At 39.5% G+C, this 22894-nt stretch overlaps 2 protein-coding genes across 8 annotated transcripts in view; one reads left to right on the plus strand and one right to left on the minus strand.

Moving 5' to 3' along the window:
• The window catches only part of Oxr1 (oxidation resistance 1), a 356383-nt gene extending 349131 nt beyond the window's left edge, over nucleotides 1-7252 (plus strand). For all 7 annotated transcript variants that reach the window (XM_032914831.1, XM_032914849.1, XM_032914839.1 and 4 more), the window contains 2 exons: nucleotides 1466-1539; nucleotides 5360-7252. In XM_032914831.1, coding sequence (XP_032770722.1) covers nucleotides 1466-1539; nucleotides 5360-5495 — 210 coding nt within the window. In that variant the 3' untranslated portion in view covers nucleotides 5496-7252. The remainder of the gene's footprint in view (nucleotides 1-1465; nucleotides 1540-5359) is intronic.
• Nucleotides 7253-11882: 4630 nt separating this feature from the next.
• Nucleotides 11883-15735, minus strand: Abra (actin binding Rho activating protein). The gene is made up of 2 exons (XM_032890841.1): nucleotides 15034-15735; nucleotides 11883-12471 (listed from the first exon to the last, which is right to left on the minus strand). The coding sequence occupies exons 1-2, from the start codon at nucleotides 15681-15683 to the stop codon at nucleotides 11994-11996; spliced, it is 1128 nt and encodes a 375-aa protein (XP_032746732.1). The 5' UTR covers nucleotides 15684-15735; the 3' UTR covers nucleotides 11883-11993.
• Between the last annotated feature and the right edge of the window lie 7159 nt (nucleotides 15736-22894).

A 22894-nucleotide genomic window follows, 5' to 3' on the forward strand; every position in this document is an offset into this window, starting at 1 on the left:
ATAGAACATTTTAAGTGATAAAGCGATACTCGTTACAGACTTAATCTGCATTTGTGCTTAACATTCAAACCCTTTTATGTTATATGTAACTATCTGATAAATGAGGTAATACGTTAATCATATGCAACTGAAATATCAAAGCTTTACTGAAACGTGTGGCTACAGTAGTCTCTAGTAGCACAGAGGGAAGAGCACCACACTCTATGTTCTCTCACTTTTAGGAAACACGGCAACGTCCCTTTGGCCACATATAGATAAATCTACAAGAGCGGTGACATTCTAAACATCAAGGAAATGGGCACTGTTCATAATGTCCCATAAATGGTACCATCATAAAACTGGAAGACTACAGTGTCACCCAGCATGCTATTGGCATAAAAGCAAGGAAGCTTAGCATAAGATTCTTGAGAATTAATGTGCATGTTGAGCACATTAAACACCCTGGGAACTGAAATCGCTTCCTGAGAAGGGCAAAGGAAAATGTTTTTTAAAAGAGAAGCCAAGAGAAAGGAAGCTGGGTTTAGCTGAAGTGCCAGCCTGCTCTACCAAGAAAAGCATACTGTGAGAACCAATAGAGAGGAGTCTGAGGTACCAGAGTCCACTGCCTGTGAACTCCATGGCTTAATGTACAAAAATGAAATAAATTTTAAAACTTACTGAAAAAGATGTATGGGTGGGTATGTATGTATGTATGTTTGTATGTAAGTAGCAATTTTGAAAAACAATAAAGATAAAGCACTAGAGCTATCTAATTAGGTAAATTTTCTATAGAATATGAGATTTAAATGTATAAGAATATAATATTGGGGTATAGGAAACAGTTCATTGTTTTAGGTCCTCTGCAATCATGAGGACCTGAGTTTGCACACCCAGCACCTGTCAAAGCTGGGCTTGGTTGCATGTCCCTGTCAGCAGTAGAGGACTGAGAAGTAGCCAGTCCAGTTTTACTAAGTTAGTAAGTTTCTGGTTTGCCTGAAACCCTACCTCAGTGCACAAAGGCTGACAGCCATAGAGGAAGAGACCTGATGTCTAGCTCTGGCCTCAGCATGCGTGTTCATGGGCATGTACTTATGTGTGCATAAAAAAAAAGTAGATACAAGACTGTTAAGTCTAGTTTTCCTTTCAGATTTATCAAGGGTTTTAATTTAGAAAATCATAAGCATTATTAATCTAAAAATAATGAACAAGAAATTAGAACCCACCAAAAAGATCTTGGCCTTGTAGCGATTTACAGACATTTATGTTTGATCTTAGAAGAACAGTTAAGTCGTAAGAGAGAACTATAAGAGTTAGGATCTGAGAAATGAAGAGAGTCAGGTAGAGTTTCTCACATGCTTTCGGAGTGAGTAAGAGACACTGAAATCTGCAGGACTGGAAGCTTTTGTGCTAATGCTTTGGTGTTGTGTCTGTTGTGTCGGGAGGACCGTTTTCCGCATGCAGTCGTCACTCTGATTTCCTCCCGTAGGTCTTCAAGTGGACAGGAGATAATATGTTTTTTATCAAAGGAGACATGGATTCGTTAGCATTTGGTGGTGGAGGGTAAGTCTCCTGAACTTTTCACTGTGAGATTTTTCAAGAATAGGTTTAGATTATTTACAAAGTAAATTATCTTTGGAAATTTTGGCTTTAGACTCTAAACATATATTATGGCAAAGTATGTTTTTAAGATGATTAAGTACAATATTTTACATAGTTGGTAAAGTACTTTTTTCTTCATTTTAAAATGTTGGCCAGCTGATTCAAATTAAGACCTGTCTTATGATTTACTATGCGCAGGCTCTTTGAGATTTGAAATTTAAGTAGTCTATATCATTTCATGTCTTAACTATCAAGTGCACATGATAGTCTGCCGTCTCTCTCATTGTATAGGGCAAAACCAATAGTTTTCTTTTAGTGTTTCTCTGAAGTTTATTTGGCTCTGTATTTCAGACAATTATAAAAGTTTGTTTTCCTGTAATAAGGTTTTATAACACCATGTTTTTGTTTTTCTTCAATAGTATCATCTCATTTATTTTATTTCTTTAGCCTAATCTACCTATGAAAACCGTTTTTTCATAATCAGATACCCTAATTTTACCTAGCGTTGTTGTGTTTAAAGGTACCCTCCTCTGCTACTTCATAGGGTGTACTTGTCAAGTAGTATTTCTGCATAGCTTTAGTCTTAGGCATTTCTCCCTTTTCTTTGGTAGATGTATGTGATGCTAAGTAACCCACAATTATTGTGAAAGTGGTAGATTGTTTGTATACAGTTACAGAAATATGACACTAATTTAGGCTGTAGAGTCTTAGCCTTCAAGATTATGCATCCAAAGTAATTCAAGCAAATATTTTTCTCTGTAAATATGTAAGTAGTCTCCTCTTGTCCAACTGTAGTGTTCACGATTACACAAATTATGTAACTGTGCCCAAAACAGTAATCATGCACAATATTCTATTAACTCTCCCAAAACTTACATGAAGTGTTAGCAATATCACACTATTATGGATACCTTAAAAAACCACATGTTCAATCTCACTTAATACTGAGACTTTCTGTAACAGGACTTCATCAAAAGAAATAACCACTAACTCATTTGCTAAGAAGATAAGTCTCAAAGAATGCTTTCAAACTTAGAAACTTTAAGAACTTAATATTTCAGATTTTATATAGAAGGCCCTTTATCAGTCTATCTTCTATTGTTATAAAAATAAAAAAGAGGTTTGTTTAGTTCACAGATTGAAATGGAAACGTATTGATAGCATCTGTCTGCTCGGTGAGGGGCCTCTTTTTGCTGTGCTCATGTAGCACAGAAGGAAAAGAAAATGGAGTAGAAGTGACAAGCTCACATTGAGAGGGGGTGCCGGGAGGCGAACAGCATAGGGCCCTATAGAACTGTAGTAATCTCTGAGTGGCCAAGGTATCCCTAGTGACTTGAATCCACATCCCACCCAGAAACAGCCTAAATTTCCAATTCTCAGCATGGCTTACACTGGGATCAGGCAATCAATGCATAAGCCTTTGAGGATATACCAAATCATAACCTCTCAGAATTGGAACCATCATGTTAGATACTTAATACACGCTTTGGAGGCAACATATATTATGTGAGACCTTGAACTAACACCCTAAAAGGCTTTAGCTAGCTATAACTAGACATGACTCATATTGGGGAGGAGCCTTGTAAAGAAATTAAAAAGATAAAATTTCTTTAAAACTTTGGTGTAGTGTCTATCACACATAGGTAAAAACATGGTCTCATTTATGCATTTCTGCCTTTTCTTCTCATATCCCGTATGATAATAAGAATCCTGCCTGGGGTTTGCCTGTAACAATACTGGACAAAGTAGTTAACATCATTCCTTTCACTTTTTTAGCTCCTATGTTTTCAGAAAGTCTTCATTTTTTCTTTTTTTTTTTTTTCTTTTTTTCGGAGCTGGGGACCGAACCCAGGGCCTTGCGCTTGCTAGGCAAGCGCTCTACCACTGAGCTAAATCCCCAACCCCAAGTCTTCATTTTTTAATGTATTGTTTGTTATAACAATCTGTTTTCTATGCATTTCACTCCAGATAGAGCTTTAACTCTGGAATATATTCGCGGACCTTAGATCTTTAAGGGTGACAACCATAGAACCAACAGCCCGAAACAAGTAGAGCAACTAGGTTCTAATGTGGCTCTTAGACCTTAGAAACCTGTACTGAGGGCCACAGGAAGCTGAGGTTACATTGAGTTGCGGGGAGCGAAGTTCATATGTAGTGACAAAGCTTATTGAAGAAGTAATGCCATTTATGAGAGGCGTAGCTTAGATACATAGGTCATCAAGAGTTTTTTAAATTATTATTATCAAGATTAATAAATGGAGCATAGAAATTGGCTACTTTTTCCAGTGAGGTATTTTTTTCTGGTTTATGTATTTTTTGTTACTTTATATATTTTATTTTTGAAATTTTAATTGTATCATTTTTCTCTTCCATTTCCTCTCTCCATACCTTCCAATATATCCCTTCTTGCTCTCTTTCAGATTTGTGCTCTCTCTTCTCTAATTGTTTGTACATGCATGTATACATATATGCATATTCCTAAATACTAAATGCCCCATCATATATTGTTACTCGTACGTATATTTTTGCAGGATAACCAGTCTGGCGTGCTGCTCTTCCCTGGTGAGGAATGTCTCTCCTACTCAGCATCCTTAGTTGCCTCAGATTGTGTAGGGTTGAAGCCTGCTGGGCTTGCCCACTTTGGCACATCTGATGTTGTCCTTGCTTTGTCATGTGTAGGGAGTCATGTTGCTAAGACTTGAGAGGGTAGCTCCTGACCTTCCTAGAAAACAGTCTTAACTGCAAACTCCCCGACCTTTTGGTTCTTACATTCTTTCCACACTGTCTGACAAAATTATTGCCTGAGGCATGTGCCTGGGTGGAAACCAACAGCTCTCTAATTGGACTTAAGTCTTCTCAGCAAGAGGGAAATCATGCCTGGGACTGGAAACCTAGAAAATTATTCGGGGCTAGTCAAGTCAGGGATCTTGGGATAAAACAGCAACCTAGAGTTACCACTTTACTAACCTAGCCCAGTCCCTACCACATTTTAAATGTCTGTCCTTATACCCACCGACAACTGTAGTCCTCCCTACTTAACATTCACTTGACGCTGAAGAAGAGCATCGGCAGTTAAGAGCGAGATGACCCTGAAGGCTGTTCCTCTGAGAGCTGTTCTATTACTCAGTCCTTTATGCCCTCTCATACCTGGCTTCTGTCTTGCTCCCACTGCTTGATAGAGGATCTGAGGACCATGTCTCTTTTCTGTTTAAAGTCTTTTCCATGCCTTGCTACCAAAAAAAAAAAAAAAAAAAAAGATGGTTTTCTCACTGTTAAAGTATCTGAGCAGACACTCCTGTTGCTTGTCCTGATACTGTTTTTAACAGTAAAATATTTCTTTCTAAGCATCTATAATAACTAAAGTTTCTTTGTCTTACCTTTATCATTAACCCTCATTTGATCACAGATGAATTTTAACACCTGTAAGAAAATCAAATTTAAAAAAACCTAAAACTGTACAAGAAAGAGAATGCTGGGGTATAGTGTAGTGGTAGAGAACTGTCTAAGGGGGAAAATGTAAAGAAGTACTTACACCAAATGCCAAAAGGAACTGTAATGTGAAGTCAATTTTAGTGTTCTTAATTTATTCCTTAATTTGTGTAGTAAATTATTTTACAATAGAAAGAAAAACAAAAATCTTGTTTCAGTCTCACAAAGAAAAGCAATAAGGGAAGGTTTAGAGAAGTTCATGGCCTAGAGTTAGTGGTTATTGTAAGACCCAATTGATTACTTTATAATTTAGGACATGAATGTTGACCATTGCTGTTTTGATGTATTTCAGAGGAGAATTTGCTCTTTGGCTTGACGGAGATCTCTACCATGGAAGAAGCCATTCCTGTAAAACGTTTGGGAATCATACACTGTCTAAGAAGGAAGACTTCTTCATCCAAGACATTGAAATCTGGGCTTTTGAATGAATACAGTGCTCTTGGTTGTAGCAGGACATCAGCCCAAACCTGAATGGACAAACGCATCGTTTGGAATGTTCAAGAAGCAATACAATTAATGTCACTTGTGCTTTAAAGTCAGTCTGTTTGGCCATTTACTGCAACTATAATTTTGGAGTTTATTTTTCAAATCATGTTTCTGTCCCAGAGTTCTTTTGTTTACACCATGGCCTGGGTTCCAGTAGTTTAACAGCCAGGTGGGATCTGTCAGCCCAGTGCAGCACTTGGATCACAGAGGCCACCACCTTTTTAGTTGATGTCATCTCAGTCCTAACTGGATGGTGCTCTGTTCAACTTTTTTTTAACCTGTGTTAATTCTTTTTATAGAGCAGTGTACTTGGGGCATTGAGGAAATGGGGCCTAGGTACTTCTGTATCTGGTGAAGCTGACACAGGTAACAATTGGGCCTACTTACATTTTCGTCTAAATGAGAAACCACATGCCAAAATAACACATGCTTCATAGACCTCTTCTAGTTCTAATTCACTGCAGCATTCTCTTATTCGTTTTGTAAGCATTCTCGATTTCATTTGAAGACAGTAAAATTGGAGGAGCAGTCTGATTGGCATAGACAGCAGCACACACAGTCGGAAGGTTTGGGCGCATGTTTTCATCACTGAATTTTCAGATAGAGTTACAAATTGACAGAGGAGAATGGGAATTCAATGATTCTATTGGATTTAATATATTAAGCAAGTAATACTATTTACATATTTGTAGCTTAATAGGGCATTATCATAAGTACAAAACTAAAACTTGCATATTTCTTCAACATTGTGTCATATACACTGTTTTACAGTTCTCTTATTTTAGCCTCGTTGCATACCGACTCCCCCAATACATTTTAGTTTTGTTTTGTTTTCTGCTCAAAAGGAAGCAAATTGTTTTGAAATAAAAACGTGTTTTTTTCTAAGTGGTATATGTTATTAGTTACCATTAGCATCTGCTCTTACCGGAGGGCAGTGACTATCGTAGACAATACTGTAACTCAGTAGACTTGGCGAATGTGCAAGCTTACTGTCAAGTGGCCTCCAAAACGAAAAGATAGAATAAACTAGCACTTGTATTCTTTCTTGTAGGAAACCAACAATAAGCCATGTGGCAACAATTCATCAGTTAAATTTCAGAGCTTCATGTAATGCAAAAAAAAATAATAATAATAAGTCCTGCTGTTATACATGTGACAGTGACTTTGTGCTGAAAATTCAGCTGTTCCACACAAACGTTGTATATCTTGTAAATTGATGTTTAAAGATAGTTTTGTTCTTATAGAAAGTGTTGACTGCCAGGTTGCTTATAGCACTTTAAATTATTCTGAAGATGAAATTACCAGCCAAGTATGTTGGCTTAAGTAGTTTTAGTTATATAACTCTTAAAAATACCTAGTTCTTTTGGGAACAGTTTAAATAATTATCTAAAGAAAGCATAATATTAATCAGAATCTCTGGTGTTCTATGACACGCTGTTGCTGAAGATGAATAGAAACGGCATCGTTTCCTCGTCTGTGTAAAGCTCTCATTACAAGTTAGGTAATAGTGTCTAGGTTAGATGTTTATAACATAAGGAACTGTAAATAAATGTACCCTTCCCCCATTGGTCTTCCACAGCAGTATTATTGTCTTCGTGGAGGTGACTAATTGCAAAACTTTAAACATCCTGTAATGGATTCCAGCTACAACAAGGTCATAGGGATGTATACCAAATAAAATTAAATGCATAAGTGCAAACGAGTCTGGATTTATTCAATAATCAAGTCATTTCCATATCTAAGAACTGGTAATATGCCTACTACAGTCTCCTGCCTTGTGTTGGTGTGACAACAGGATGTGATAGAGGTTTGAATTCAGTTAGAGGAAGCACTGCTATTTAAACATTGTAAAGTATTTGCAGAAACACATCCCCGCAGGACTCGCAAGGGGTTTGATGGGTTTGAGCTGCTGGGGAGGGTAGAGAGTACCTAACATACATCCCAGGATCAGGAAGACCCCCATGCCCAGAGCTCTTAGAATGTCTGAGAAGAAGAATAACTTGGACTGATGTGCCCTTTGGGAAAAATCTTTGTGGATAAAAATAGACTAATAGAGAAAAAAACTGGAGAAGGAACCAAAAATAAGCAAGTCTATTGTAAAATCCAAGGGTGTGTGGTTGGGGGGGGGGGAGATGAAGCCTCAATAAGAAAAATAATAATAATTTAAAAAAAAGAATAAAAATGGAAAGAGAAGTGTAAAAGAGGTAAGAATTGGGCTACCAACTGGGTATCAACATTTAAAGATAGCTATGACCAAAATACATTTTGTGTGTGAGTGTGTATGGTATATGTGTATGCTTAATATGTATATGAAATTCCCAAAATACGGGTAATATCTTGAACATCCACAGGGTTTTTACTTGAGAACTCACATGTATTATTATCATGTTACCAGTGTATAAAGATGAAAAGCTGACCATGTAGGTCCTGACCATTTGTACACTCTACTCCCTAGAGTGTATGAGAATAGAAAGACTAAAGGTAGCACTAACAGATGGCAGGAGGATATTGTGACTATCTTTGTATTAATAACCTTGGCGGAATGTGTGAAATAGATGTTTTGGAAAGTATCACATGGAAGGCTGGTAAGAGAAGAGACAGATAGGAGAGGGAGAGGGAGATATACACCCTCACATACAAGCTAAAACCTTACAAACCGTTCCAGGCCCAGGTAGGTTATTCTTGGTATTTAGGTAAAAACTAACGGTAGGCTTGGGTAAATACTTGCAGAAGGTAGTTTCTTATTAAGACCAAAGTGTCCAAACCTTACAAATTTTGAACTTTTAAGGGAGGTGGTGGGGCAGAACAATCTCTCCATGAACAAGGAAAGGTTATAGAAGTAACTGGCAATTTTGGGGAGAATTAAAATAGCCAATAATAGCCATTTCAAAGGGAATGTGAGCTAGGAAAGTTGGCGATATCTACTGAAGCCAAGCCTGAACTTCCCTTTGACCAGCAAACCTAATTCTTTTGTATGTGCCCAATGACAGTAAGTATCCATTTTGGCTTAGGGATGTAGCCTATTTATTTATAAGTTCCTAAAAGCTAGTATATTCTGGTAAAGCATTATTAGCTCTTCTCTGCACTCATTTCTTGTCGTTCCTACAGAAAGCTGATTTCAATATTTCTTAATAACCTTATTTTCAAAACATCTTGATGAGCATTTACACACACATAACCTATTTTGAATGCATGTGTATTTTATATTGCTTAAATTTCACCTGCAAGAGTTATTTGGGGAATAGAACTTATACCCAAAAGAATAAGTAAAATGTAATCTTCTCAAATACTGGCATGTTCCCCATATCTGAGCAAAAGGCAACACAAGGAAAACTGCTCTGAAAACTTGATATAATGTGGGTCAGCCTATGAATTAAGTAAAACACATTGGCTAGCTTTGCACCAGAAATGCCCAGGGTACAAAGAGTAAAGTGGGGACATCCATGCTAAGGGACCACTTCAACATGGGCCACATGCTTTGCCTTAACAGTGATTTGAAATGACTGAGTGGAAGGGGTGTAACAGAATTCTAGCTTCCATAGAGTTATCTTACCATGAAAAATGGCTATGGTAATTTGACATTATTTCTGTTGATAGATAGGACTGCTGTTTCAAAGGGAAAGAGAAAAACCATGAAGTTTATGGGTGTGATGTTATTTTGCTAGACAATATGGGAAGAAAGATGACCCCAAGCTCAGATCTTCCCTCCGTATATGTGAGCAGGGTGAGGAGGGACTGAGTCAGGGAGTCAGGAACTCACATGCACTGAGAAGGAAGGAGTAAAGAACAACACTAGAGAGGACTGAAGAGTAAGGGGAAACCTTGGGCTTTGGGAAGGCAAGTACATGCCGCTAGGAGTTTAGAACTATTTGTGAATCATTTTATATAGCTGTGACTCAAATAGGCCTTTCTGTTGGTTTGTTTCCTGAGCTTTCTTCATGTTTTGTTTTTGGTCAAAATGTAATCTACATTTTCAAGTACGAATGTCTCCGTCCTTTAGGGAGAGAATATTTTTGGATTTGAAGTGAGGAAAAACTGTAGATCTTACAATTCAATATTAAGCACAATAAAATAGAATAATATAAGAATCTACAAAGCGCTAAGCACTCCTTGTTACTAGAGCACTATGGTGACATGTTGCAAAGCGTTCCCGCTGAGAAGGGGTATCACGACCTTACAGTCCTCACTCAGAATTCCAGCTTAGGTGGAGTTACTCCTGTGCCATGAAGAGTGTTGATAGCAGGAAAGGAACTGACATTTGAAAGTTAAAGCCTAGAAACAAGCTGAAAATGGACATGATCTCACTTGGCCACACAAGATGGAAAGGGTTTTCATTGTCTTTCCTTCCTTCCTTCCTTCCTTCCTTCCTTCCTTCCTTCCTTCCTTCTTCCTTCCCTCCCTCTTCCTCCCTCCCTCCCTCCCCTTTCTCTTTCTTTTCTTTCTTTTTTCTTTCTTTCTTTCTTTCTTTCTTTCTTTCTTTCTTTCTTCTTTCTTCTTGCAAAGAAGATGGTTTTCTTGCCATTCTCTTATTTTATTTTTATTGGTTATTTTATTTATTTACATTTCAATATCACCCTTTTCCGGTTTCCTCTCCAAAGCCTCTATCCCCACACCTTTTCCCCTATGAGGCTGCTCTCCACCTCAGTGCCCTAGCATTCCCTATGCTGGGGCATCAGCCTTCACAGGACCAAGGGCCTCCTGGTCCCGATGATGTCCAGCAATGCATCCTCCTCTGAGACAATTGCAGCTGGAGCCATGGGTCCCTCCATGTGTACTCTTTGGTTGGTGGTTTAGTTCAAACAAGTTGAACTTTGAATAATCTAATGGCAGCCAGAACCTGCAGAATCTTTCTATGCAAGATGACGAAGCAGGAACTCATGATGCATTCGTTGAAATGCTGATACTGGGAGTGTCCCAAGTTCAAGTCTGAATTTGTTTTATTTCCAACCACACAAAGTTTGTTTTGGAATCTAAAACTAATATAAAAACAACAAAAACTATAACAGCTCCCACTCTGCTGGTTTTCTTTAGTTCTGACATGGTTCTCACTGTGGCAACACGTGTGTATGTATACATAAGAAATTCCACTAGGACTAGTAAGGACTAGTGACTAGTAGAGAAACAAAATCGAGTATTTGTCCTTAAACATCGTGGAATTTTTAGTTTGAAGCAATCTTGACAATTTCTAAAGTAGTTCATATTATGTCTGCAAGTAACAATTATGTATTCCTATTATTTGAGATATTTTGAGATAATTTGACATTGTTATAATACTTTCATTTGTTATAATACAAGGTATTAGATGTGCATTATATATTATATAAAGTATTATAACCATTTTAATTTCAGCCTTTTCAAATTCAGTAAAAATTGTAGTCTCACATATTCATTTGGCTTTAATACACATTAAGGAAAAAATGGGTCACAGGCAGAACTGATACTGTGTTTGTTTGTTTGTTTTAGTGACATTTTTTGCTTTATGACATTTTATTCAACTAGGAAGGAAACACGTCCCACATTTTAAATTAAGTGATTCCATGAGATTTTTCTCTGTTGAATATTTACTTCCATAGAATTTCTTATTTCTCGTTCATTTATTAGCATAAACATAAACAGGGTTACCCAGTGAGACTTTCAGCAAAAATCAAACCCTGCTCACGAAGCTCCACAAACTGCGTGCCACTTTCCTGGTATGTGCTGTCTTTGTGGGTCACAAGGTCACAGATAGCCTCTGTGTCTGCAGGACTTGTTCACCTCAGAACGAGGAACCTGAAGGAACCTGGCTGGGATCAACCACACGAGACCTTCAACATCTTCTTGAATTCCGACTCTGTTTACCAACCAAATGTGCTGTGGAGAGTACTCAGGGAAATAGAGTACTTCCGGGGCAGGCCTGAGGCCCTGGGCTCAGCCCTAGCACTTTAACAAAGACTGCACAATCCTGCCTCCCGGCACTGTGGTAGAAGAGCTGGCACGTAAGAGTTTCAAGTCATCCTCAGTTAAATAGAGTTGGCGGCCACTCCAAGCTGGTGATTTTTTTAAGCCAAATTTTAAATTTAATTCAAATTAATTCAATATTTTCCCCTAAAATATTACTTACATTGTGATGTGTTATACTTTATCTAAGGTTAGTATTTTTACCTGTAACATGTAACTTTTAATTTGTAATAATTTTATCAATGAAATTCAGATATTTTTGCTTAAAAATGTAAATTGAATTCCAAGTGTCAATATACCTGATTATGTATTGTCGTAATGCTTCTAAAATATTCTGAGTGTCTTTTGTCAAAATCTTCACATAGTAACCTCATAAAAAGAGTACCAGAAGCCATTTTTATAAAATCATTTAATATTGATAACATTCCAGAGCAGTTTGCCTTTGAACTTATAATACATTATCATTTAATAGTAAAACAATGGCGAGTTGATTTATTGAGGGCTTACTCAAGGAGAGTAATCACAACATGGTCGTCTTTGCCTTGCCATAGCATCTCCCCTTCAAAGTGCACCAGTCCGTGTTTCCTGGCACGCATGAGGATGCCCACCACTTTATCTGAAATTCGAACATATCTATCAAAGAGTTCTCCAAAAGTAACCTGGATCTTGCCATCTCGTCTATGGCGAGCCATTGTGCGGATAACAAAGCACAATTCCATAATTTCCCGATAGATGTGCTCCTCGGCTCTCTTGGCCCTTTCAGCTGTCTTGCTTCCCTCTTTTGGGCGGCCATATCCCTCGTCTCCCTTGTGGAGTCGAGTGGACATGGCTAGGTCATAGTCAAATTCATCACTGAAGGGGTTGAGCTTCTGTGACTGTATGTGTTCATCGGCCCACTGCTGCCACCTGCCTTTCAAGTTGTCCACTTGGCTGTATTTCCGATGCGCCTTACAGTTGAGTGTCTCTGAGTATCTGTTTGCCCTAGAAGAGAGAAGTGGAAAAGCAAGGTGAATTTGTGGACAGCAAGTACTGTGGACCCTGTGTACTTCCCATGTGTAGTTTCTGTTGTGATAAAACATGTCACTACGTTTTCTGTCAATGACAATGAGTTAACCACTAATTAACCTCAAGCTTAAAATACAAACCACAAAAACCTTCCTTACATTGAGTATGAGAGTACTTGTAAAATGCTGCATGTCATGAGCATTCCTAAACTGGAATCAGTTCTTAGAGCACTTCTGAGACCAGCTATTTTATTACCCAAGCATGCATTTTGGTACTACTATACAGATTGGAGCAGTTCTACATAGACGTCTGTGTTTGTTTGTTTTTTACGAAAGCCTATTTGCACTGGAGTCCATGAGGAACACACATTTTTAAAGTATCGTGTTGCACAGATAGAAAATCAAAAACACTTATTAAACACTGTATGCTGCCATTCTTCTAAACACTTCATTATTATTCTCCACAATCATCTTTAAGATGGATAATATTTCAGCAATTTGGGTGAAGAAACTGAAGCCAGAAAGATTAAGGAGCACCCTAAAGACACTAAACTATTAAGCCTAAGCCGTAGGCTAAAACTGGACGTTGAAGCCATATTACGCTGTCAGGATGGAACTCTTAAGAAATTCTGCTTGACTCTATAGCAGAGGAAGGGGTCATATTCACAAAGCATCCACCTTCATCTCCAGAGCACTAAGTAGCCTCATGCCTGGAAGCATTGGACTTGAAGATGTGACAAGAAGTTCTTGCACTATCTCTATGGGTGGGATGACAGGACCCTATGGGTACTCATGAGTCACTGTTCTAAGCCCGAGAGTGGGCCAGCCTTATCTGTCAAGGTACAAACTTCTAAATTCTTGGTGACAAATGGGCTCAGGTGACAAAGGAGTCAGTGAATCACATAGCAACTGCTTAACTGCATCTAAAGCATTTCAGTCCTCTATCCCTGGGGTCATGAGCTCCGTCCCGTCAGGATAGCCCGAGTTTGTGAGACTCATTATGTCATTACAGTGCCAGGGTGCAAGTGTTTGCTGTAAGGAAGACACACACATGCAGCCCATCAAGAACAAACACCAAACCTATGTACTAAATGCACCCTTGCAATAGTCATTTTCAAAGAAATAACATCCACTAGATGGCGAAATTTCACTAATCCCATGTTTGTTTCAGAGGACTAAGTCCCCTCTCTGTTAGGTTAGAAAGAGAAGGGAAGCTTTTTCAGAGCCAGAGGGAGATAAACATTCAGCAAGATTAACTGGGGGAGACCCCATACAGAACTATATACAGTACGAGTTTATTGCAATTTCTTAAGCTTGAAGGGTCTCTAGGAAATGTCCTTCACTGAATCGCAGCTTCAGTGGGTCCAAGGGTCCACATGTTTGGGATGGGTATGAAGGGAGATGGTTGTGATGTCCCCACAGTCAATGTCACTTGTCTTTGTGGCTACCCATCCTACTATGCACAAAAATGCTGGCCGTTGGCACTGCCCAGGGACTGTCACTAATTTGATTAATCGGTGTATGGGGGGGGTGTCACGGGCCAAAATGACTATCTAAATTGCAGTGCCGTCATTGCTGATCAGCAACTATAACCTTTGTTCTCCTTTCTAAGGAACTTGAGACCCAGGCCTCTGTTAGAAACTGGTAACTATTCCAAAGTCCAAGGAAAGCATTCTTTTTACTAGAATGGGGAAAGGGAGTGGGAGTGATTGTCAAGCTAGGTCAGAGAGATGGTTAAGAGTTCTCGCTCTACAAACCTGAGGACCTGAGTTTGAATCACCACACCTCACATAAAAATACATTCTAGGTATGGCCAACATTCATAGGAGCCCAGCACTGAAAAGCCAACAGACTAATTCCTGGATGCTCACCGGTCCGATAGGTGAGCCAAAATAGCGAGCCTTAGGTTCAGTGAGATACCTGGTCTTGTACATGAGTGGTGAGTGACAAAGAAAGATACCTGGCATCCTTCTGTGCACACATGCATGTACAGATGCATATACACACTCATGTGTGCAAACACAGAAAAGCAAAAGGCCACGTTTTTCCCCCCCTTTGGTTTAAAGCCCATCACTTGTAGTAAATTCCTGCACTTTGGAGGTTACCGAGATCAATCAAACTGACACCTTGCTTTATGCTGAGGGAATTCGAGAAGCATGGGGATTACAAAACATCTCTGGTTCAACCTTTCCAGATGTCTTGCTTACTGTTCACGTGACTTTGGTGTGTCTTAGTGTCTGGGTGTCTCATTTCTAAGCTTGGTGCATGTTTTCCACCACACCAAGAAGGTGGTCCATGTACGAGTCTAATTCAGGAAGCCGGAGCAGAGTACTGACAGCAGTTCCTACTTACAGGTAAAACAGAAATGGCATGGACCAGAAGGGCCACAGCTGAAGTTAGCAGTGTCGTTTCAGGCCAGAGATGTGCTCCCTACCCTAAAGGACCCACTGTAACTGGCAGTTCATCCTCTGCCCTCTGTACTTTGGGTACTGATTGGAACTCCTCGGTGATTAAGGAGTGGAAGGATGCATTCACTTACTGGGAGTGCAAGGGGCGTTTAATCCTGGCAGCAGCCACCTGCGCTACGTCTTGCTCAGGCCTCTCCTCCATGTCCCCTCCGTAGCCACTGTCCTCTGTGTCTACGCTGTCACTCTTCCACTTGGGCTCCTCCTGTTCCATCACTTTCCAGCCTTTGGTCAGCTCAGATACCAAGTTGGTGCATTTTCTTCTCCGCGTTGGCGAGTCGTGACTGAGGAGGATTCTGTCAATGTCATTGTCTGGCTGGACAGCTTCAGACATACCACCATCATGCTCGTACCTGTGGCTCAGGTAGTTCACATCTCTTCCTCTCTCATACGCCTTACTGACAACCGTTCTGGTCACCTCTTTCCTTTTGATGTGGGAGACCTCCGTGGCTTCTTCAGAGCCTCGTCCCTCTCTGTCTCCATCTGGCTTTGGAGACGGAGGTTTGGGGGCATGCTGGCGAGGACCTGGTTCTTTAGGAGTGTGAGGTAGGTCTTGAGATGCTCCTGGCAGCCAGCCTGCAGGCTCCTGGGCCTGTCTGGTACTGTTCTCATTCGCCCACTGCTGCCATCCTCGGGCCAAGTTGATCACCAGGGTTGCTCTGCGGACCTTCTGGAGGGCACTCTTGGCCGGCCCCGCCTCCCTTTCAGTTTCTCCAGGAGCCATGCTACCTGTTTCTTCTCTGCTGACAGCCTAGGCACTGGCTAAAGAGGGAATGCGGTTGAGAGAGTTGCCTGGGATTTAAATAGAAGCAGGGTGTGAGTGGGAAGGAGCGTCTGTGACGGTGGAAACTATGCAAGGCATTTCTTGCCAAGATGTGGTGCCATGGCTCTGACGGTGTTCTGTTTTTAAACCCTGACAGGTCCCATTTCATCACCGTGGAGGGACATCTCTGGTGGCAAAGGACACTGATATGTTTCCTCCTTTCTTCTCCAAGTGCCAGGGTGGAAAGTACTAGATTGAATCATGTGCTTAGCTTTATGTTTTCCTTGACCTTAAAATGTGATCCTACCATTTATAGGAGTAGACAGTTAGTGCACAAATTGTCCTAGACTGTTCCAGGCTTGTACTCACTTAAACCTCCGTAACCCTCAATACAGCTGTTATTTGGTTCCCTTTAATAGCTGAGTGAAAAGATATCTTACTTCCTCCCAATAATATATGAGATTTAAATCATGAGAGTTTCAAGGCTGGAGCTTCTGTTAATCTATAACCATTAGAAACAAATTGTAGAAGGCTGTCTGCTTAGATCTTCATTTTCCAGATGGAAACATTGATGCCCAGAGGAAGAATAAGGTCCAAATGTTGAAAGGTTAATTATTGTTGAAATCCTATTAGCATGTAATATGTATGAATATTAAGACAGTAAACTGTTCTAATGACATAAAAATTGAATTTTATTTTTATGTATTTTAGAAATTATGGCTAAAATAATCGCTGAAATGGTTGAATCCATATAATGACAAAATAATGACTATTATCTGACGCATGCAGTTTATTTTAGCCTGGAACTTGCTATGTAGAACAAGTTTTCTTCAAACTCCCAGAATTCCACCTGGTTCTTTCTGCCCACTGTGCTAGATAGACTTAAAGGCGTGTACCACCAGTCAGGCTCCCGCCTCGCTGTCTTGTTTTTAATGATTAACTCTGAGTTCATTTTTAAATGATTCCTTTTATCTTTGATGTTGTAATTTAATCACATCATTATTCTTCTCTCCCTACAAACCTCCCATATATATCTCTACATGCTCTCCTTCAAGTTTATGACTTATTTTCTCATCAGTTGGTGTGTGTGTGTGTGTGTGTGTGTGTGTGTGTGTGTGTATGTGTCCTAAATAAATACGTACAACCTGCTAGTCTATGTAAGACTGTGATCCTATACAAAACACTACAGGCAACTAAGGAATGCTGCCAGCAGGAGAAATAGTCTTCCCCGGGGACAAGCTCATCAATCAGTTGTCCAGTACCAAATGGTCAGGCCTGAAAACAGACATTCCTCTTTGTTTTTAATAATAAAATCTTTGGTAGCAGGCAATGATATTTGTTTGAACCTTCAGAACATCAAGTAAATAAATATTTTTAAGAGAACTGAAAGGATAAGTCATGTGGACAGAGAAACAGCACCTGTTCAGTGTATTAGACCAGATTAAAACGTGCAGGACTAAGCATTGAATAATTCCTTAAGAACAAATAGACCTTTCTTTTTTCCTTTGCCACTGCTTTAGGCTTTAAACTCTGTCCATTTCTCCAAGGGTGACACACCATATGTTGGAAAAACTGTTGCCTGGTGAACAGTATGAAAAATATAAAAGTTAATTTCTTCTGATAGACATATTCAGTTTAAAAAAAAAAGTACGGTGTCAGTTTTTCATCATGTCAGTAATTCATGCCCCAGGAGTGAAACAACTTGGAACATGTTATAAAACTATCTAGAAATCTGTCCGGTGTGTTCTCTGAGTTCAGCGGCATGTGATGGCATCAACATACAGAGTCAGGATCCCTCTCAGTTAAGTGGGAAATGGGATCACAAGAGCCAAGGACTAACAACAAATTAAATCTCAGCTTTAATTTCTGGCCTTCCTTCCTGAAATGTAGGCACATTAAACACTGTTGAATGCTAGTTGGATTCCGTTCATCCCCTCGGTCATGGTTAGAATAGGTTTCTCTGATACTCTCAGAAGCTCAGCCCAGGATCAGGTCGATTTCCTCATTCGAGATTGTTCTCCTTCCAACTCAGCATGGTTTAGGTTCCATCCCGATAGAGAAGAAATACAGACGGACGACGTTACCAGGGTTTCATAAATTAGCACGCATTGCATTCAGCTGCCTGAGGCTTGAGGCTGTCAGCAGATGGTGTTTGGGGGGCAGGGAGTAGCTTCTAAAAAGGTTTGTCTGTTCCTTTGACATCTGGCTTTGATGGTAACTGCAGCCCTTCAGGCAGTCTACTTTGGACATTCCTACCCTTAAGTAAGGTCTGCATACAACCAGTCTTTTGATTGCTATAAAAATGTTAGCTTCATGTTCTCAATCAAGGTCCAAGGTCTTAGGAATTATATATTCTCCCATTAATTATATGGTACAAAGAAGTGAAAATAATAAGAAATGATAATGATTTGCCTCAATACTAGTTCCCAGGGAAAGGCTTGTGAATTAAGATTTCAAACTGTTAGAGATAGAGGCCAGAAGAAATGACCACTTGAGAAACTTGCCATAGGAGGAAACTCCAAATGACTCAGTGCTTTAGATCACTTGCTGCTCTTGCAGAGAGCTTAGTTGCTAGCACACATATAGCAGATTACAACTGTCTATCTCTCCACTTCCAGAACATTCAGTGCCTTCCGGCCTCCACAGTCACTAAACCTGCATTTGTGGTAAATAGAGTTAAATGCAGGCAAAACACTTAAACAGATAAAAAAATCAATATTAATTTTCTATATGATCACATGAATGGTAGCAGAAAAGGCAAAGAGATATTTACACATATTACCCTTTTGAACCGAGTGCAGCCAATTTCCAGTCAGCAGTATGAGGTCACTACACCAAAGATATTTTATAAACCTTCATCTGCCTTGCATATATAAAATGATTTTTAAAATGCATTATATTTATTCAATTGGTAGGTTCATAGCAAACTATAGGCTATGTTCAGACAGTAAGATGGTAAGGATAATGGAGAAAAATCAATCATCTTATATAGTTTATTTTTTGATACAGCAGATAAAATTTATTTTAAAAGTCCCTAGAGGAGGGTTGGGGATTTAGCTCAGTGGTAGAGCGCTTGCCTAGCAAGACAAGGCCCTGGGTTCAATCCCCAGCTCCGAAAAAAAGAAAAAAGAAAAAGAAAAAAAAATTATAAAAGTCCCTAGAGCAATTCTATTGACTATACTCACAACCTAACGCATTAAACGTGAGCTGTTATTCATCCTCATACCTGCTACTGGATAATTTTAGCCAGCACTTTCTTACTTTTCCTCAGTCCTTCCCCTGCTGAGTATTGTCATTTTCAGTTTGATGGGTTTTTTTTTTTTTATCCCATGTGTCATTCAGATTAGGGACTATATATTTCAGTGCATTATGTTCAGCTAAGTATGTCTTCTGTATCCATCTATGCTGGATCACATGACAGGGTCTCGCTATTTTGAAGGTTCACTAAATGGGGGAGACAGTAAAGTTCTTTTTTGTATCTTGGCTCTTGTGAATAATATTGCAACGAGTATGAGAGTTCAGATATCTTTTCCAAAAAAGATTAATTATTTTTGTGTTATAAAAATGTATGTATGTATGTCTGTGTGAGGGTGATGGAACCCTGGAACTGGAGTTACAGCAGTCGTGAGCTATCACATGGTGCTGGGTTGAACCAGGGTCCTTAGAAAAAGCAGTCAGTGGTCTTATCTGCTGAGACCAGACCCCAGATATATTTTTTAAAGGATTTTTTTTCTTATTTTTGAGAATTACATAGACTAAATTTTATATTATTCTCCAACACCAATTCTTCCTAGATCTTCTCAAACCTCCCTAACCACCCAACTTCAAGTTCTCTCCCTTTCAAAACCAAAAGACCCTAAGTTCCAGTTTGTATTGGCTGACTACTCACGGGCCTGGAACTTAGCTTAGAGTATGACCAAGTATCACTCTATTGACAAGAACGGAGTTTTCCCGACCCAGCAACAGTCTGATGGCAGTGACTGCTTGGCTTGAGGTGGACTTTCATGTTCACCGCGTTCCTCTTCCATGCTGGGAACTTGTCTGGCTTAGCTTGGGCAGGTCTATGTGGCGCATGTATCATAGTCCTTGTGAGTTCACAAATGTATCTGCCCTGTCGTGGCTGGAAAATGGCTTCCTCAAGATCATCAAGAGCCTCTGGTTCTTATAGTCTTTCAAGCCCATCTTCTGCATAGATCCCTGAGCCTTTGGGGAAAAATCTTACAGGTATTCCATTTAGGGATGAGTATTTCAAAGTCTCTTATTCTTAAGAATTCAAATATTATACTAAGATTTTTATCTGCCTTGGGTATATATCCAGTATTTCTAGGTCATAGAGTAGTGCTATTTTTTTATTTTATTTTTATCTTTGGGGCTTCCAGAATGTTCTCCATAGTGGTGGCATTGAAACATTAATTACATTCAGGAAGCAAACACAAAAACATCTGTTATGCTAATTTAACATAAAAATCAGAGCTTGGGAGGGTAGTCTTGTGATCATGACTCAAATTTGCTTGTCTCTAACTAACAGCTGCTCAATGGTTCTGTTTGTAACACGGTTCGGCTCATCTCCAGTTAAGTCCACGCTTCTTTAACTCAGATGAGTATCTGAAGTCTGTGGAATCGACTACTCCAACTCCACTTACCACCATATCACTGCCTAACGCCTCTGCCCCTTGAGCCTCACAGTGTAACTCTTCCAATATGGTACATCCTTCAGCTGAATGTGACTAGAGAACTACTCAGTAAAGTATTAGAATATCTTTCAAATGTTGATCACCAATCTCATATGCTGCCCAGCTATCTTCTGTATTCCTATTGTTTTTCCTTTATTTTTCTGGATTTCAGTGGCTATTCTGTGTCCCTAAACTTATATTATTTCTTCTCCTATTCTCATCCAACTATGAGACTTACCGTCCATTTCATTTAGACACTAGCACATCCCAGGATGCCCACTCTTAGGCTGTTTACTCATCTGCACTCACTTGCATAGCCACGCCTTCACTGCAGATATTGATGGGTAGGCATGCACCAAGGAAGAGGAGCCCCTCTAGTTCTTCACCCTTGTCTCCGTGAAGACACAAAAGTGGTCTTTTTTCTACCTTTCTTCTCAGTTATTCTTCCTAGTGTCAAGATTATACACACAAATCAATATGTTTTCTTTTAAAAATATGCTGTATTTCTTTGCAATTATATACAAGTAAGATACATATTGATCAGATTGTATTTATATATTTAGGAAACTCTCTCTCTTTCTCTCTCTCTCTCTCTCTCTCTCTCTCTCTCTCTCTCTCTCTGTGTGTGTGTGTGTGTGTGTGAAGGGCTGTCTCGAATGCTTAGAGGAAAGAAAAGGAAACTAAAAGAAATTTAAATGCTGTTAATTGCATTTTAATTTTAAAATTAAAATAATATTCTTTTTATTAGTTTCTTTTTATATTATATTCTTATTAATGTTTAATTTTTCATAATATGTATCGTGATCATATTTACCCCTCCCTTCTCCCCCCAACTTGTCTAAGACCCAAATTTTTCTTCCTTTCTCCTCCCTCTGCTTCTGGACTTCATGTTCTTCCTTTGTTTGCTTCGTTTTGTTTTTTTTAAAAGACACTTGTGGATTGGATTGCTGTCTACATGCAGGTGAGGGCAGGCACAAGATAATGTGAGAGCCTGTAATTGGGCAGTGGAAAAGGAAGGCAGGCTGAAAATTTTAGAGACAGTACAGAGAGACAGAGGAAGGGAAGGAGAGGAGGAGACAACCTATAGGTGAGGAAGAAGAGCCTGAACCACACCGTCCTGGGAGCCACAAGTATTGGGAATTTCTTAGATAGATGATTAAATAATTAGTAAGGTGTGTTTGCCACATCAGGTGCGTAGCTTGTGTTTATATCAATTGAATTTCGAGTTCATTGTGTGGGCGTTTTGTGGGTTAAGAATTTACTAATATGAATCTGACATAATTTACAAGCCTCTAGAGTTTTGATTTCACTAGTTTATGGGAATTTGTGACAACTAACCACAAATGGCAGATGGCTGGGAATGTGAGCAGAATCCACAGCAAAAGAGCCCCCCCTCCCCCCCAGGTGAGAGTCACTGCAGGGGGTTAGCCATGGAGGTGGCAAGACCGGGGTCAGAAAGTAGCTGGCGTTAACATGGGACGGTTGGTGCCTTTTTTATATTTCATGCAGCAGACACTGTCTTGAAGCAGTCACCCCCTGGCTTACAGTTTTCCCACCCGGTCTTCTGCAATATGCCCTGAGCTCTAGACGAGATGTTACATTGTAGATGTATCAACTGGGGACATGTGTACCACGTGAACAGTTTGTCCTCTGAAGTTTGACTTGTGTCTTTCTGTAGTAGCTTCCATCTGCCCAGGGTTTGGGGGAGTAAGCATAAGTGTTTACACTGTAGTTAGACACTGCTGGCTTAGAAAAATGACAATAGTAGGCTTTCCTCTGGGTTCCATGGCCCCACCAGTCAGAGGCAGTTGGCTAAGTTTACAGTATCAGGCATGGATTTCTCCAGTTGTGTGAGCCTTCAGACTAATTAGACAGTAGTTGGCTACCCACAGCATGTAAGTTCCACTCTTTCACCATGTGGAAAATCTTGCCATTATGGTCATTATTGGGGTTCGTGGTTATTATAGCCAGACAGGGCTGTAGGTTCCTTTTCTATGTGAGCAGCTTGCATAGTTCCTTCTGTTATTACAATAGATAGGCTACCCTGCCTTTCTAAGAACAAAATGTCTTGATGTAATTAATATATAGACTACCTGACTCCAATCTCCACTATTTTCTCCTCAACCCAATCCAAACGGATCTTAGCTTCACTACTTGCTAAAATTTCTCTTCCCTGTCACTAGTAATTCCTATGTTGCTAAATCACATAATGATCAGTTACTTGTTCTCCATTTACTTGTCCTAATAACACTGTTTGACATACTAAAGAAAATGTTTCTCATTCAAATCCTTTACTGGGATCCTTTGGAATAGCACATTCTGTTGGATTTTTTTGTTGTTCATTTTGTTTTGTTTTGTTTCTTATATCACTGGGTACTTCTTTGGGCTTTTTGTTTATTTGTTTGTTATTGGTATATTATTAATACCAGAGTGAGCGGGGCCCAGGCTCAGTCTATACTTACCTCTCGGGTGATCTCAACTACTGTGACAGTTCCCAAA

This window comes from Rattus rattus, chromosome 1 (assembly GCF_011064425.1).
Source record: "Rattus rattus isolate New Zealand chromosome 1, Rrattus_CSIRO_v1, whole genome shotgun sequence".
Lineage (NCBI taxonomy): Eukaryota > Metazoa > Chordata > Mammalia > Rodentia > Muridae > Rattus > Rattus rattus.

Bases quoted from the DNA above. Each gene is read 5' to 3' on its own strand.
- Abra (XM_032890841.1), bottom strand. From the start codon at position 15,683: ATGGCTCCTGGAGAAACTGAAAGGGAGGCGGGGCCGGCCAAGAGTGCC. The intron at 12,472-15,033 runs GTAAGTGAATGC...TCTCTCTTCTAG, and splicing joins AAACGCCCCTTGCACTCCCA to GGCAAACAGATACTCAGAGA.